Raw genomic sequence first — 17,500 nt, 5'->3', positions numbered from 1 at the left:
AAAGTCTAGGCGTGTAATGGTAACTTCTTTCATTATACAAAGCTACGATTTGTAATCTATCATGTCCAGTAAGTCTTCTAAAAGTTTAAAAGACAGTATCAGATCAGTCGGGATATCCTATGTCATCCAAACTGTTCTTGAGTTTCGATCGTATAGTCTAAATGTAGCGGATGTCCGGATGTAATGGTAATTTATTTCATTGCACAAGGCTACGATATGAAATCTAACATGTCCAGTAAGTCTTCTGAATGTTTAATCGGCTGAGGTCATCCAAACTATTATGATGTTTATAATCAAGCATCTACAGCAGTTAAAGTATCTAGGAATGACAAGACTATGATGTTCTTTTTTCAAGGCTTTATTACGTTGTTCCTTTTTCAAGGGTTTATTTTTTACTTAGCCTATGTCAACGTTGAGAGTTATTCGCCAGTGCTCTGTAGTTCAAAGAAGTTCACAGATCTGGGTGGGTTAGACTAGGTAACGTAACTTCTCGAAGCACAAATAATGACTATAACGAATGCAGATTTCAAAAAATAAGTTTCATAAAAGTTTGAACAACCTTAAATGTTTCAAAGATATAGAACAATGCCTATTAGTCTTTGAAGAATAAGTATAAGTAAATATGAATAATTTTGTATTTTGTATTATTTAGTGTAGCAGGCTAGCATTGCAAGTGTAGATATAAAGTTGTGTACACAATGAAGGATTGGATGACCTAGAATTATCACAAATCTATCATAAAGTGACCCTTGGGAGTTAAGATGTTCATGGATACTACTTGGTTGTGTAACATTACTATCTTAAACAAAATTACCTCATGTTACAGTGGTTGTTTTTATCAACTAAGTTCCATAACAGTAAGGATGACCCTTTATATCCCAAAAATATATAACAATGCTCATTGTTCTTCGAACTACTTTGGTAAATACAGTATATGTAACACTACTTGGCGTACTGACAAAAGCTATAATCACAAGTATAGACCTGAAGCTATGGAAGTAATTTACAGGATTACAGATTACAGTTGGATGTGTTACGACCCTTAATATCCCCAAGGTTTATAATAATATCAAGAACATTTCAGATTGGTCCAATAACCACGGTTAAATATGCAACGTAACTCAGTATAGCAGATATGATGTTACGAATGTAGACCTGAAGTTCTGAACTCCAAGGTAGATTTGCTGACTTAGAATATACCTATAGTGTCTCTAAATGACATTTGATATTTCAAGAGCTTCACGGATCCCAGCAGATTAGGCAATGCTATTATTTATGGTGAAAACACATAAAGTTATTCCTGTAGGCTTGAATGACTTCATTTAAGGACAGTTTGGATAACTCTGAACATTCCAAATGATTATAATAATATCGTGTAGACTTCAGATTAGTCCAGTAACCGCTCTCAGTGTAACAGATATGGCTGCTGTTACGAGTGTAGACCTGCAGTTATGAACTCCAAGGTAGTTTGGCTGACCTGAAATATCACTATAGTGTCTATAAATAACATTGTAAATTTCAAGAGCTTCACGGATTATGTAATTATTTGTAACGAAAACAACCCAGAATATAAAACACCGGTCAAATGAATAGACATGAACGTAACGCATATCCAAATTCAGCTTCTAGAACAACTGGTATGTCAATTATTTCGTTTCTCCAAACTTTGTGGTGTTCAGGATGTTCTAGGTTGTCAGAAAAATCTCCAATACAAATATTCCCATTTTTCTTTAATAGAAGACTCAATTTGCAACAACTTTGCCGAAGACAGTATTCAATTTTGTTGAATGTGTGAATTTATACTGCCGTTTCTATGTTTGGGTTGTATATGACCCCTCCGGCTCCGAAGGGTGAAGCTACCTCGGACCCCCAGTGAATCACCTGAGGTCCTCCGAACCCCCTTAGAAAACACCCCTGAAGTCCTCTGTAACACCTCTGAACACCCCACGTTATGAATCCATTTAAAAATGGTTACAAATAGTTTTCAGGCGTTTCAATGTAAGGTGCCAAGGAGATTTAGGAGGAGTTTCTGGTGGGATTTCAGGGAAGTCTCAGGGGATTTTGAGGGAGGTTCAGAAACACTTAGGAGATTTTAGGAAAGTCAAAGGAGGTTTTAGCACCCAAATATCGTATAAAGTTCAATAAACGCCACAAAAACAAATTTTCGTTTTAAAACTGCAAACCTTTATTAAACTAAGTGACAGGGCGGGGGTCCAGGGGCGTTTCTGATGGTTTCTAGAGGTTTAAGTTGGTCCCAGAAGCATACCAAGGGTCTCAGGAGGTTTCAGGAAACCAGTGGGTTAATATCAGGATTCATGAGGTTACAGAGGCGTTTCAAGGGTATTACAAGGGGCCTCGAGGGGATTCAGGGACATTCCAATCAAGTGCTTGGTGAATTCAGGAGCATTCCAGGTATGTTCCAGAGAGTTTTAGCGCTGTCCCGCGAGGTTTCAAGGGCGATTCAGAAAGCGTCAGGAGCTCCAGTCAGTTTCAGGAGCGTTCTAAAAAACTTTAGGAGCATTACAGGGATGTTCTACAGGGGCCTTTCAGGAAGTTTCAGAGTTTTTGAGAGGCATTTCATGGAGTTTCAAAGGATTTCATTGTCATTCCAGGGGTTTCCACAAGAGTTCAGGAGGGGTCCAGGGAGTTTGTGCGGGTTCCAGGGCGATTCGTCTTCTTCTTGCTCTTTTGACCTGCCTCTCTTCAACTTAATGTCCGGAACAGAAATCCAGATTGGCGATTCATAGCCTTAGCCACCAAGCTAACTGGAGACCCCTCAGAGACAATCCAATGCGCTTAAGAGGTTTAAGGAGCGTTTCATGGCGTTTCAGAAGACTTCAAAGGGTTTCAGTGGTGCTACCGGAGAATTCAGAGGCGTTCCAGGGATGGGTCAGGATCAGCGGGTTTCAAGGACGTTCTAAGGATTTCATACAGTTTCAGAGGCGGTTCCATGGGGTTGCGGAGGATTGCACGGGGTGTTCCTGGGGTTTCAAATACATTCCCGAGGTGTTCTAATGAGTTTCAGGGGCCATCTACAGAATTTTAGAGGTTTTCAGGACAGTTGTAGAAGGTTTTCAAGGGTTTCGAGGGCACTCCAAAAGGTTCCAGGGGGTTTCCGTGATGTGAGGCTTCAGGGGTTTCGGAGGATTTAGGAGCGTTCCGAAAGTGTTGCAGGGTATTTCGGGAGTTTTCAGAGGTGTTCTAGGGGTTTTCAAGGGGTTTCATGAGCGTTTCCAGAATGTTTCATGGCGAATGATGGTTATTCCAGGGGCATTCTAGAGGCTATTCGTGCAGGTGGTAGGATGGATTCCATAGGCGACATATATTTCATGTAGTTGAAACATTTGATACGGTTCACATTTTATTTAGCTAAACTAGACTACGTTGTGTTATTGACTTATTGACTAGAAATAAGGGCGTTTCAGGAGGTTTCGGAGGTATTTTAGGGGACTTCAGAGGCACATGGATTTCATTTGTGTTTCAAAGGCTTTCTAAGCGGTTTCAGAGAGGTTTTATGGAGCTTCAGAAACTCTCAGGTGAGTTTCACGGAAGTTTCATGGGGATTTTAGAGGTGTTTCAAAGCGTTTCAAGATATTTCGATGCGTTTTGGGGCGTTTCATGGCCTTTCAGAAGGTTTCGGGAGGTTTAAAGGTGCTTTCAGAGGGTCGCAGGTGAATTCGATGAAGATTTCATAGGGGTTTTACAAAAAAAAATAAGCGTTTCAGGGTGTTTAAAAGCGTTTCAGGGCGTTTTAGAAGGTAAAGGGGGCTTAGGGGGCTTCAGAGGTTCGCAGGTGAATTTTACGGAGGTTTCGTAGGGGTTTAGGAAGCGTTTCAAAGCGTTTCAATGCGTTTCGGAAGGTTTCACAGGGGTTTTATTATGGGGCTTCAGAAACTCTCAGGTCAATTTCACTGAGGTTTTATAGAGATTGCTGAGGCGTTTCAAAGTGTTACAAGGCGTTCCAATGCGTTTCAGGGCGTTTCAGGGCGTTTGAGAAGGTTTCACAGGGGCTTTAGGGGGCTTCAGAGGCTCTCAAGTGACTTTAACAGAGGTTTTAAAGGGGTTTAAAAGGCGTTTCAAATCGTTTCAAGACGTTTCAGGGCGTTTTAATGCGTTTCTGGGCGTTTCAGGAGGTTCAGGGGCTTTAGAGGCTCGCAGGTGAATTTCACAAAGGTTGCATGGGAGTATCAAAGGCTTTTCAAGGCATTTCAATGAGTTTCAGTGCATTTTATGAGGATTCCGGTGAGGGAGCTTAAGAGGCTTGCAGATAAATTCCACAGAGGTTTCATGAGGGTTTCAGAGGCGTATGAAAGTGTTTCAAGGCGTTTCAATGCGCTTCAGGGCGTTTTAGGGAATTTCATGAGGTGTCACAGTGGTTTTCGGGGGCTTCAGAGGCTTTTAGGTGAGTTTCACTGAGGTTTTCTAGGGGTTTTAAGAGGCGTTGCAAAGCGTTTTAAAGCGTTTCAGGGCGTTTCAATGCGTTTCAGGACGTTTCAAGAGGTTTAATGGGAGGCTTGAGGGGGCTTCAGAAGATCCCAGGTAAATGTCACGGAGGTTTTAAATGGATTTCAGAAGCGTTTCAAAGCGTTTCAGGGCGTTTCAGGAGAATTCACAGGGGTTTTAAGGGCTTTAAAGGCTCTCAGGCGATTTTCACGGAGGTATTGAAGGGGGTTTAGAAGCGTTTCAAGGCGTTTCTGGGCGTTTTAATACGTTTCAGGGCGTTTCAGGACGTTTAAGGGGCCTTAAGGGGGCATCAGAGGCTCGCAGGTGAACTACACGGAAGTTTCATGGGGGTTTCAGAGGCGTATCAAAGAGTTTTAAGGCGTATCAATGCGTTTCAGGGCATTTCAGAAGGTTCCCGGGGAATTTGAGGAGGGCTTAAAAGGCTCGCAGGTAAAGTTCACGAAGATTTTATGAGGGTTTCAGAGGCGTTTAAAAGCGTTTAAAGGCGTCTCAATACGTTTCAGGGCCAAAAACTTCCCGATGAATTTGAGGGGCAGGTGAATTTCACGAAAGTTTCATGGAGGTTTCGGAGGCGTTTCAAAGCGTTTCAAGGTGTTACAATGCGTTTCATGGCCTAATGCACTTAGATACAACTAGTAGCCCTCATAGACTTGATGACCTATACTCAAGGAAGTTCTTGGAGGCCCATAAAGAATCATCGAGCATAACTTGATAGATCATACTTACCTGAGAGTATGAACCATAGTCGTAAATCTCTGAGACAACCAAATACGTTAGTAGATTCGTTAGCAGATCCTCAAATTAACAACGAACTCACCACTTGACAGCACATAGTTGCATGTGGCTATGCAAGCATAAATTTCATTCATAATGCTCCAGTAGAACACTGATTACGCTTGTAGATCAGATGGCCTTAACTCCAGGGAATTCTCGGATATACAATCATAGAACCCACCACTTGCCTGGGGCTGAATGAGTTTAAACTCATTCTAAATGCTTTTAGATACAGCTAGTAGCCCTCTTATATTGGATGACCTATACTCAAGGGAGTTCTTGGAGCACCTTAAAGAATCATTGGTAGGAAGTTCTTGAAGATCCTCAAACTGGCAACGAACTCACCACTTGATAACACATATCAACATCAGGCTGTGTAAGCATAAACTGCATTCATAATGCTCCAATAGATCGCTGATTACGCTTCTAGATCAGATGGCCCTAACTCCAGAGAGTTTTCGGATACTGTTAAACTTTTAACCCTTAAACGTCCCTTACCTCTTAATTCTGCTTGATTCCCGTAAACCAACTTTATCTGAAATCTTGAGTACTCCAACTGCTCTGAACATAATCAAATTCCATTTAGGTAACGTTACCTAAATGGAGGGACCTAAATAGATTACACCGCAGACAGACGTTCAAGTTTGACTCAGCAGCTTGTGTAAAAAACATGGCCGCTACAAATTGCCAAGTGGCAATCAGCGAACAGATGGCGTTAGCGACGTTCACATTCAATCGCTGCCTCACATGTGCGTTGCGACCAACAACTGTCACCACGGTCGTCTTCCAGCCGGATGGCGGGAAAAGACCGCACGTGTTGCACGCTAATAATGTTTCCACATAATTTGTGCAGAGTAAATGACTTTTATTTAATGTCTAAAATCTTTTGCACAAATTAGCGCAGGACTCTTCTGGACGAACATTTGAAAAGGGCCTATCTGCTTTTTGTAAACAAACATGTTTCTGTCTCTGTAGGGCCCATCTGCATCCACCCACGCACATCAACACCCTTAACAGATAGCTTGAAGAACACTCTTTCTGATAAGGGTATTGATGTGCGTGGGTGGATGCAGATGGGTCCTACAGAGACAAAAACATGTTTGTTTACGCAAAGCAGATAGGCCCTTTTTAAATGTTCGTCCAGTCTTGTAAACTATTTTACACATTATTAATTTTATTTTACATAGATTTGCTTGAATAAAACTGCATTTGGTTGAACTTTACTCGCATTGGAAAATCTTTGTGAATGTTACGCAAATGTAGGAAGGATTATGACAGTGTTTGTTTTGATTTTATTTCTCGGTGGGTGGTGAATTGGGTGGTAAGTAAGCGGCTGGAAGCACGTGGTTTCTCAAACTGTCAACTGCACTGTGGCAATCGGTTGCCTAGGTGTCGCTAGTGAAAATTTACATAGAAAATTTGAATAAATTTGTTCGAGCTAGAACGTCTGTCTGCGATTACACCTAAATGGATCCTACCTAAATGAAGTTTTCAGTGTTCTAGTCCCAAAAAGAAGGTTTTAGAGGCATGTTAGGAAGCCTCACGGGGTTCCAGGAGGTTTTCATCAGTGTTTCAGGGTGTTCAGGGGTTTATGGGAGGTACTTAAAGGCTTCAAGAGTTTCAGCGGCGCTCCAGGGAATTTTAGGGGTGTTCCACGGGTGCTCAAAACTTTTCAGGGAAATTGAAGGATGTTCTAAAGGCTTTCAGGAGCATTCCAGGGGTGTTCCAGAGAGAGTCTGGAGCACAGGGGGCTTCAAAAGCATTCTCCAGGACCAGGAAAGAGGAACGCTCCAAGGGTTCCAGGGGCGTTCCAGTTAGTTTAATTTCGTTGGCATCGCAGGGATGTTCCACGGGGTTTCAGGGGAGTTCCATGTGGTTTCAAGGGATTTCCTTGTCACTCAAGAGGTTTCTTGTGACTTCGCGGGGCGGGGTGGGGAGTTTGAGCAAATTTCAGGGTGGAACCAATGGGCTCATAGGTTTTAGGGGCGTTTCAGGGGTGTCTAGGGGTATCAATCCGATTCAGAAGACTTCAAGGAGTATCAGAGTTCCAGGAGAATTCAGGGGCGTTCCAAGAGTGCGCCAGGGGATATCAGGGGGTATCAAGGACGTTTTAACGACAAATTATTTGGAGTACATAGCTTCAATTTTGTCGAGCACAAATCTAGAGAACCGTCAAACGTATTTAGCTGAAAATGTAACTTGATGCTTGCTTCCACACAGTAAGCATTGAGTTACATTTTCAGCCAGATCCGTTTGACAGTTCTCTTGATTAGTGCTCGAGAAAATTTGCGCCGTGTACTCCAAATACCTTGCCCTTAAAATTTTCAGAGATTTCATGGAGTTTCGGAAGATTGCAGGGACGTTCCAGGGGTTTCAAGGACTTTCCAGCGATGTTCTAATAAAATTCAGGGGCAATCCAGAGTTTCAGATGGTTTCAGAATAATTGCAGAAGGTTTTGAAGGGTTTCAGAGGTATTACAAGTGGTTATAGGGGGTTTCATTAACGTTCCCCGAGGCTTCATGGAGTTCAGTGGATTCAATAGGCATTCCAAAGGTGTTCCAGGGGCGTTCCAAAGGTGTTTTAGGGCATCTCAGGAGTTTTCAAGGGTGTTCCAGGGATGTTCTATAGGGCTTTATGCACGTTCCAGAGAGTTTCAAGAGGTTTTAGGATTGTTCCAACAGGCTTTTAAGGTGTTCCGGAGAATTTGCAGGTATATTCAGCCCCTGTCACACATTCAAACCTTCTGAAACGGTTTTAAATGACTTGAACCAGCTAGAAACGACTTGAAAAAACTCTGAAACAATTCTAAAACCTCCTTGAAGGCACATCCGGAAGCTACTTCCAACCACACCCCAATCTATCGAATTGGGAGTCGTGTGTTCGATTCTCACCGGAGCACGTGGATTTTTTTTCGCAGTTTCAATTTCTTCATCCTACATGTGTTTTCGTTTTGAACAAAGATGTCGAAACGTTTCAAACATTGTTATTTGCACTTGGTCCATAAGTCTGAGTGAAAATCAGGAAAAATATGTATCCTTGTTATATTTCGCGAGAAATCATGCACTTGCTAGAACAGTGCGTTAAAATATAATAACATGTACATTTGAAAAATCATCATCAATCCCCATCTCTCAGGACTGGGTACACAAATGGAAAACCCAAACACATGCACTGAAACCTTGACTAAAACTGCATCCCTCTTTTCCAGGAAGAGTACGTGGACGAGGAAGGAGAACAACTCGAGGGCGAAGAAGGCGAAGAAGGGGCTGCCAAGCCGGTACCCACCACCACGACCACCACCGAGGCGCCAAAGAAGATCCGGCCTAGCATCCGTCCATTCCGCAGCAACGATGACCTTCTGTCGGCACTCAAGAAACGTCGGCTCGAATCGAAGAACTCCAAACCAGGTAAGCAGCCGATCATCGGCTCTAACTCTAAGTATAGGTACATATTCAATCCGTCCACCTCAATAAAGTAGTGCTCGGCGAAACCCGTCCGGCTTTCCTTGGACAAGGACGGCAACCTCCCCCGTCCGTTTCTGTTCATGACTCTTCATCGTAAAAGTGAGGACAGCTTCGCCGCTGCTGCCGCGCCACGGCGATTATGCGCAGAGAAAGAAAGCATTGAAGGCGATTCTTGTCCACCTTCGCAGCACCCCGATGGGCTGTGCATATAAGTCTACCGCGCGGAGATTGGACTGCATTCCGCGCTGCATGGCAGCGATCGGACGAGACATTGAGTTCAGGCTTTATCTCCGACCCGCGAGACCGACCGACCGCCGCGTGAATGGATTTATCCGAGAAAACCACGGCGATCGAAAGCGAAAAACCGGCCGCGTTGTTTGCATAATCGACCGGTTTGACCACGCCATTCTTTGTGCGCGGTGATCGCGTCCCGTCGCGTCTCGCCGATCAGGAATCGAATCACTTTTGCTTTCATTTTCCGATCGGGTCGAGAGGCTTGGAAATTATGCATATCATCTTTGTTCTATCAATTTGGGGGTCGCAGATCTAAAGTGTATGCAAATTGGCACGAACATAAAATTTCGCGAAACCTAAGACATTTCGAAACATATTGATCGGGCCATTCCAATTCTAATTCAACAGTAGTGCCGTGGTGTTTCCAAAACCGACTTGCCGGACCACTTGCACCTACTGCATAAACTAGTGAAGTCCTGCACGGTGCAGCAGTGGACCCCATATAGATGATCAAGAAAGACACCCGAAGGCCTTGATAGCGTGTTATTAAAATCGTTTCATGTTGTTGTCGGTGCAACTCTAAGGTAGACTAACTAGCCATAAGCGTAGTCAGAAGAGATTAACCAACAGTTAGTCGGCACGATTCAACGTAAAAGCCGTTTTTCTTCCATCTAACTTTAAAGGACAATACAATTAGTCTGCAATCAATATTTTTCTTAGAAATCGTCAACCTGCGAATCATCTCCACAGTTATCTCAAAACAGTCGGCATCCACGCACCAGCGTGAACCTCTGCCAAACAGCCATTTCCCAAATACACCGAAATGCGCATGACCTTGCACAGACGCACGACCTACGTGATCAAGCAATTTCTGCATGTGTGTAAGTTCTCAGCGTGGAATTGCTCGTAGAATACTAAGCTGGGAAACAGACTTTGGCCCAGTGGGGATGTATTGTAAAGAAAAAAATAGTGATGGGGGAGCTAGTGATCGTTAAAGGCGAGTTTAACATGGGGGTGGCATAATTGTCAAGGTCTCCAAGAATTCCTTGAGTACAGGTCATACATATGTACAAACGCAGCTAATGATCATTTAAAGCACTATGAACAAAGGTTTTGCTAACATAGCCTCAGGCAACTATATTTGGTCAAGTGCAATTAACTGAAATGCTCTTAAAATCTCTGAAACGACTTGATATCCCTCTGAAACCCTATAGAACCCTAGAACTGCTCTAAAATCCTGAATACACCTGAAATGTCATGAAAATCTCTGGAACGATATAAAACCCTCTCTGAAACATAACTTAAACTTCAGGAGATATCACTAAATCCTTTGGAAACCCCTTTTGGAACTACATGAAACCCGTGTAACCCTTAAACCTTCTGAAATGCATTGAAATCATCCTGAAACCTTCGAAGGCTCTATGAAACCTCCCTGGAACCCCCTTGAAATCGACCTTAAACTACCTGAAAACAGACTCACTATTGCTCACCATGATGAATGCTCAATCCAACTGATTTGTTTCGAAAATAATCGAGCACATGCTTAAAAATTCTCTGGAACGTCTCTTAAATGTTCCTGATATCCCCTAAATCTCACTGACAACCCCTGCGAAATCCTTCTAGCAAGGATGTTTTCGGTCACCTGGGAATCATTTGACTCATTCGTCCATAATTCAGTTCAGATGCATAATATTGAATTGTGATGTAAGGCAAACTTGAAGATTAATGTTTTTCTTACAATATCACCAAGGACGCCATATTCTAACTCTTATATTTACGACGTAAAAGTGTTAGTACCACCTACTCATACTAAACGATCGGATTTTTCGATCGTTTAGTATGAGTAGGTGGTACTAGCGCTCTCACAGCGTACACATAAGAGCTAGAATATGGCGTCCTTGGTGATTATTGTAGGAAAAACACTAACACTAGTTTACAGCATTTTTGAACTCGGTAAGCTGATGATCATTTTTGGTGTAGAATCATGCCCTGAGTTCGAAAACGCGAAGGAAAAAAAATACAGTAGAGCGGAAAATTTTTCGACTTTCCATACAAGGTTGATGATTTGAAATCGATTTTTGTTCTATTTTTAAGCAACGTCGCTCATTTCACACACCTCATTCTCCGTAATCAATGCTCCGATTGAGCTGAATTTTTTACTGTAACTCGCCTATATATAATATGTCAAATAAACGTCGAGAAAGAATTTTTAAGTTGTTTTTTTCTTATTGAAAAAAATACATTTCTTCAAAAAAATTAGGGAATTCTGCTAAAATTTAAGAAGATCGTCCCTAAAACTCGCCAATATCTTGAATTTCATCAATCTGACGCAAAACCTGTATTCAGATGACCGAATGGTATTGTATTCAGCTTTTAATTTATGGAAAAAGATTTAAAATTGGTTGAACAAAACGCAATATATTTGAATTTTAGTAAATTACATATTTTGAAAAGTTGCAAAACTCGATATTGAGCTAAATCTCAAAAACTGTTCTATTTTAAATTTTTTGAAGGTTGGTTTCGAAATCAGCACTAAATTGTGCTTCAAAAATTTTGGTCGTTGACAGAAGTTCACGACTTTCGTTTTATTTTGTAAACTTGTGTAATCTACATGTTTGCCGAACACCACATTTCAAAAATATGCTTCTGAACTGAGTTATGGACAAATGAGTCGAATGATTGCCAGGTGATCGAGAACATCCTTGCCTTCTAGAACCACCTGAAACCCATGGATACCCCACGAAACCTCTCTAAAACCATATGATACACCCTAAAATCTACTGAAATGTATTCAAATATCTGAGCCCATTGGCACCCCTAAAATTTTCAGAAAACCCAATGAAACGCCCCGAAGCTCCTTGAAACCACCCTGAAACCGTCGAAGCCTCTCTAAATCGCGTGAAACCCCCTGATACCTCTTTTAAACCGGCCAATGCTCCCTTAAATTCTTTGAATCCCATCCGAACCCCGTTTTGAAATCTCCGGAAATGCTTTGGAAAATCTTTTAACCCTCCGAAAATGCTTTGAAGCTCCCTGAAAACCCGAAACCTTTCAAAGTTTTTTGCAAAATCTCCTAAAGACCTCCTGAAATTTCATAAAACTCCTCCGAAGCGCCATAAAACTTATCTTCAAATACAGTGTCGGACAAAACAATAAGACCACCAATCATTTTTCATACAAAATGACCAAGTTTGACGATGTGATGCTCGGTTTCTGGTGAACCGATCTTTCTGAATTTTTGACAGTCGCCATGGAGTTACGTGAATTTTGATTTGTATTTAATTGATTGAGTTCTGTTCACTACATCAAAAGTTACAGATATACGAAACGACAAAATAAAAGGACCACTTTCAGATTGCCATTATCAAAGAATATATATTTGTATCTGATACTTGATGATTGATGAACAAGTTCTAAAATTAAGGATGCAATTTAAACTTTGGGACATTTTTATTGAATTGACCACAAATAACCATCATAAAAATCTGGTGTTGGAATTTTGTCGCACCGTATATCTGTAACTTTTGATGTATCGAACAGAATTCAATCAATTTAATACAAATCAGAATTCTGGACATTTCATGTCGACTGTCAAAATTTCAGCCAGATCGGTTTACTAGAAACCGAGTATCGTCAAACTTGGTCATTTTGTATGAAATAGGACCGGTGGTCTTATTGTTTTGTCCGACACTGTATATCTAGTAGCCATAAGATTTCGGCAACCTAGCAACACACATGTCAAGCAAAAGTTACGGCAGCGCAAGTTTTGGTTTTTAAGAAGTTAATTTAACGTATTTCTTGCATTGTGTTATAAATACGTCAAACTAACTTCTAATCAACCAAAACTTGCGCTGTCGAAATTCTTATATGATATTTGTTTTGCTTGGGCTGCGATACAGGTGCTCATACATGTGCTTATCGAAGTGCTGCTTCCATCTTTCGATCACCTCACGTACGCTCGTCAAGATGCCCCCGTCTTTATCCCTGCATATTTCGCGACACGAAGCCGTTGCAGGATGCGATGAGCTTCTGGTAGAACTTCCGTGTTGCACAGCAGTTCAATTTCCTCGCACTCTGCTTCTTCCAGAAGGCGCTTTCTCTCCCGAAAAAGGTGGGTCTGCTGTTTTCGCTTGTTTGTAACGTTCCACATTCTGTCGGGTTCCATGCTGCAGCATTTACCACCCGCGCTTCGTTTTTCTGCGTTCCCCACGTCGAGCCATTCGTTTCATCGACTCCTTTCCACGTACCCGATGGTGCTCTCGGCTGTGACATTGATGGCTGCTTATACAGTTATCCAGCCTTCTAGAGGGGCCACATCGAGCTCGCCCTCGTCTGGCAACGCTTCCTCCAGATTCTGCGCGTGTGCTGAGGCGACATCCGGTTGCTCCAGTCGCTTTATGTTGTACCGTGGTGGTCGCCGGTACCGTACATTATTGAAAAGGACAAGAGATCATCAAAGTACTGAATCAGGATTCAGAAGTTCATCTCCTTCCTCCTTCCAACTTTGTTTGCAGACAATATTCATCTTTGCATATCTTATAAATCTTGATAAGTGCATCGTCGTTCCAACACCTAGATGCACTGATTTAGGCAATACAAAGATTTTAGTAATCGACAGACTTGACCAAAGCGCGTGGTTACGCCATCAAAAACATCCTTGAAGACCGTTTCCTTTGAACGGCCGTGGAGAAAAACTGGGCGGACATTAATTTGATAGACTTAGTCATTTGACATACGTCATTTTTCCTTAATGACTCCAGCTCACTCGCTACAGCGCACATCCATGCGTTTCTGTGAACCAGAAGTTTTGCGTATCTAACAAAAAATCGAGTAACTTACCAGATGAAGTGCGTCTACGAACTCTATGGTTCTTCTTTGTATTCCTCTATTTTTGGAGGAATATTAAACTACCAACGATAATTGCTCTGCTAGATCAGCTCCCACTTCATAAGGAAAACTAGTTTTTTGCAATTACGTTGTGAAAACTTGAACATTTCAGTTGGCTGAAGTATGCTGAAAAGGCCTACTTTTCACCACTAATGCAAGTGTGCCGAAAAGTACTACTTGGTTTATACTGATAAATGTTTGTGTAACTCGTTGCAAAACTCGATTTTTCAGCACTCGTCGTACTTATCCAACTCGGTAAGCCTTGTTGGAAAAATGTACGACACGTGCTGAAAAAATCATCATTTTGCAACTTGTTGCATAAATAACTATTATCGAACTTCACGTCCCTAACCACAATGATCTTTTACCTTCTTCGATCTCACAGCCGGTAGCCATTCGGTACGTGGCCTATTATCATCACTTCAAAACTTTTGACACCACATTATTTTTGTAGTTGACCAGGTATCCACTCGAAGGCTCTGCATCCGAAAATCCGCAACTTCTCCAGGTTGAACTGCACTCCTAGCCATAGCTCTACATGCGTCTATTTGACCAACAGAGATACCGTGGCACACCATTTACCGGAACCTTTTCGATTGGCGTACATACAATTAAACCTTTCTGCTACTTCATTCTGTTGCGGTAACGAGTAATCGTTGCTTCAGTTTGCAATCCCTTCACTTTATACCACTTCTTCTGGTCATTTGAGACATACTCAGTATTTTGATCCACCGTTAGTTATCAGATATTCCAACCTAGTGCTGCCGTTACCATCGCTTCACATTCACAGAATCGTTCAAAAACTCTAGATTTCTTCTTCGTCAGGCTGTAGTCATCGATGATCGAGGCGAAACAGCGGGTGCCGTTTCTGAGGCTAATCTTCGAGTCTTCGATTAGGATTTGCACTACGCCCAGCAAGAATTGATATTCCCTTCCCATCCACGGGCTCGAATCCATCCCAGTAGACCGACGCCACGACTTACTGCGGTCACTTATTTGCTATAAGGGACGAATTCGACCACAGATCTGGACGAACATTTGAAAAGGGCCTATCTGCTTTTTGTAAACAAACATGTTTTTGTCTTTGCAGGGCCCATCTGCATCCACCCACGCACATCAACACCTTTGAGAGATAGCTTGAAGAACACTCTTTCTGATAAGGGTGTTGATGTGCGTGGGTGAATGCAGATAGACCCTACAGAGACAAAAACATGTTTGTTTACGCAAAGCAGATAGGCCCTTTTCAAATGTTCAGCCAGAGATCACCTCTTGTTTGGCGTCTGAAATACCACTCCTCGATAATCGATAAATCCTCTGAACAAGTTTGTTCGGGGTCGTGTCCCAGTTCGTGTCATCAAATTATTTCTCAACTCCGGCATGTACAGCCCTTCGTTAATCTTCATTGCAACGCATCTGTTGCTGCCTGCTTCTTCCGAGCTTCCAAGGTCTCACCGTCATGACTCGGGAAGAGTTCTGAACAGCATCACGTTCATATATGGTTCCTTTAGTTGCACTCCTGCCAGCTGTAGCTGCCAAATCAGATAATCGAAACCAAATGATTTCGCACGATGTTTCAACTTAATTTGTCCAAGTTGCTTCCGTGCAAGGTTCTGCGTTGCTAGCATTTACTTGGCAAATGAGTTCGCCACATCCGTTTTACTCCGTTTGCTTCAAACGATCTCTATCCCATCAACTACCCATCAAACCAACTAACTAATCAAGCACCTACTCTGCCTTCTTGTATGCCTCGTCAAACTTCGCCTTTTGTATAGCTACTCTAACCGGGGACTCTTTGGTTAGGGACATGCTCTACTGTCAGTGCAGTACATCCGTACTTACCTTTACTTGCCGATCAGGCTAAGGCCGGGGTGGCCTCTGCTGTACATAGTAGCCGTCTCCATTCCACTCGGTCCATGGCTGTTTGTCTCCAGTTCCGCACTCTGCGTAGGGTCCGCAGATCGTCCTCCACTTGGTCGACCCACCTAGCTCGCTGCGCACCACGTCTTCTTGTACCGGTCGGATGACTCTCGAGAACCATTTTAGTCGGGTTCCGTCGGTATCCGACATCCTGATGACGTAACCCGTCCACCGTAGCCTCCCGATTTTCGCATTGTGGACGATGTTTGGTTCTCTCAGCAGCTGATGCTGCGCCTTCTCCAAGTCCCGTCTTCCATCTGCACTCCGCCGTAGATGGTACGCAACGCCTTCCGTTCGAAAATTTCAAGGGCACGTTTATCCTCTGCACGTAGGGTCAATGTTTCGTGCCCATAAAGAACCGCCGGTCCAATCTGCGTTTTGTAGATAGTTAACTTCGTGTTCGGCGGAGTTCACAGTAAGTACGATTTCCTGCCACAATGCGCCTCTGAGTTTCTCTGCTGGTGACGATGTCAGTGGTCACCAGTCAGCCCAAGTACACGAATTCTTCAACCGCCTCGATTTCATCACCATCGATATAAATTCGGAGTGGCGGGCGCGGTGATTCCTCCCTGGAGCCCTTTGCCATCATGTACTTTGTCTAAGATACATTAATGACTAATTCGATTCGCCTGGCTGCACTCTTTAGTCGGATGTATGTTTCCGCCATCGTCTCAAATTTGCGAGCTATAATATCAATATCATCAGCGAAACCAAGCAGCTGAACGGACTTCGTGAAAATCGTCACACTCGTGCTTATCCCCGCTCTCCTTATTACACCTTCTAACGCAATGTTGAACAGCAAGCACGAAAGACCATTACCTTGCCGTAACCCTCTGCGAGCTTCGAAAGGACTCGAGAGTGTCCCTGATACTCGAACTACGCACATCACTCGATCCATCGTCGCCTTGATCAATCGTATCAGTTAATCCGGGAATCCGTATTCGTGCATAATCTGCCATGGCTGTTCTCGATCGATTGTATCATACGCCGATTTGAAATCGATGAACAAGTGATGTGTGGGCACGTTGTATTCGCAGCATTTCTGCAACACCTGGCGGATGGCGAACATCTGGTCCGTTGTAGCGCGTTCACCCATAAATCCAGCCTGGTATTGCCCCACGAACTCTCTTGAAATCGGTGATAGACGGTGGCATAAAATTTGAGAGAGTGTTTTAAGTTCCCGCAATCCAACTTGTCGCCCTTTTTGTAGATGGGACACACGATACCTTCCATCCACTCCTCCGGTAATACTTCCTCCTCCCAAATCTTGGTAATGACCCAGTGTAGTGCTCTCACCAGTGCTTCTCCACCGTATTTTAGAAGCTCGCTTGGTAGTTGATCTGCTCCAGCGGCTTTGTTGTTTTTCAACCGGCCAACCTCCTCCTCAATCTCTTGGAGGTCAGGAGCCGGAAGTCTTTTGTCCTGTGCACATACTCCTATATCTGTTACCACGCCACCTTCGGTACTTGCAACGTCGCCATGTCGGCTTGTGACACGAAGCCTCTACGCGAACGGTTCAGCTTCTTGTAGAACTTTCGTGTGTCCTTAGCGCGGTACGCTTCACGATCTCGTTCTTCCTGCTGGCGCTTCTTCATCCGGAAGACTGAGTTCTGTCTGTTGCGCGCCTGTCTGTAACGTGCCTCATTCGCTCTCGTACGGTGTTGCAGCATTTTTGCCCATGCTGCATTCTTCTCGTTTTTCAGCTGTTCACATTCGCCGTCGTACCAGTCGATTCTGTGATTTGGAGTCGCGAAGCCTAG

General features: G+C 43.1%; 1 protein-coding gene across 3 annotated transcripts in view; it reads left to right on the top strand.

The window, feature by feature from the left end:
* The window catches only part of LOC109402251 (uncharacterized), a 63,780-nt gene that overhangs the window by 33,235 nt on the left and 13,045 nt on the right, over positions 1–17,500 (top strand). For all 3 annotated transcript variants that reach the window (XM_029874140.2, XM_029874138.2, XM_062845292.1), the window contains one exon: positions 8,447–8,645. In XM_029874140.2, the coding sequence (XP_029730000.1) occupies positions 8,447–8,645 (199 nt within the window). The remainder of the gene's footprint in view (positions 1–8,446; positions 8,646–17,500) is intronic.

This window comes from Aedes albopictus, chromosome 1 (genome assembly GCF_035046485.1).
Source record: "Aedes albopictus strain Foshan chromosome 1, AalbF5, whole genome shotgun sequence".
Taxonomy (NCBI): domain Eukaryota; kingdom Metazoa; phylum Arthropoda; class Insecta; order Diptera; family Culicidae; genus Aedes; species Aedes albopictus.
The sequence above is the reverse complement of the archived record's forward strand: the minus strand, read 5'-3'. Positions and strand labels throughout refer to the sequence as shown.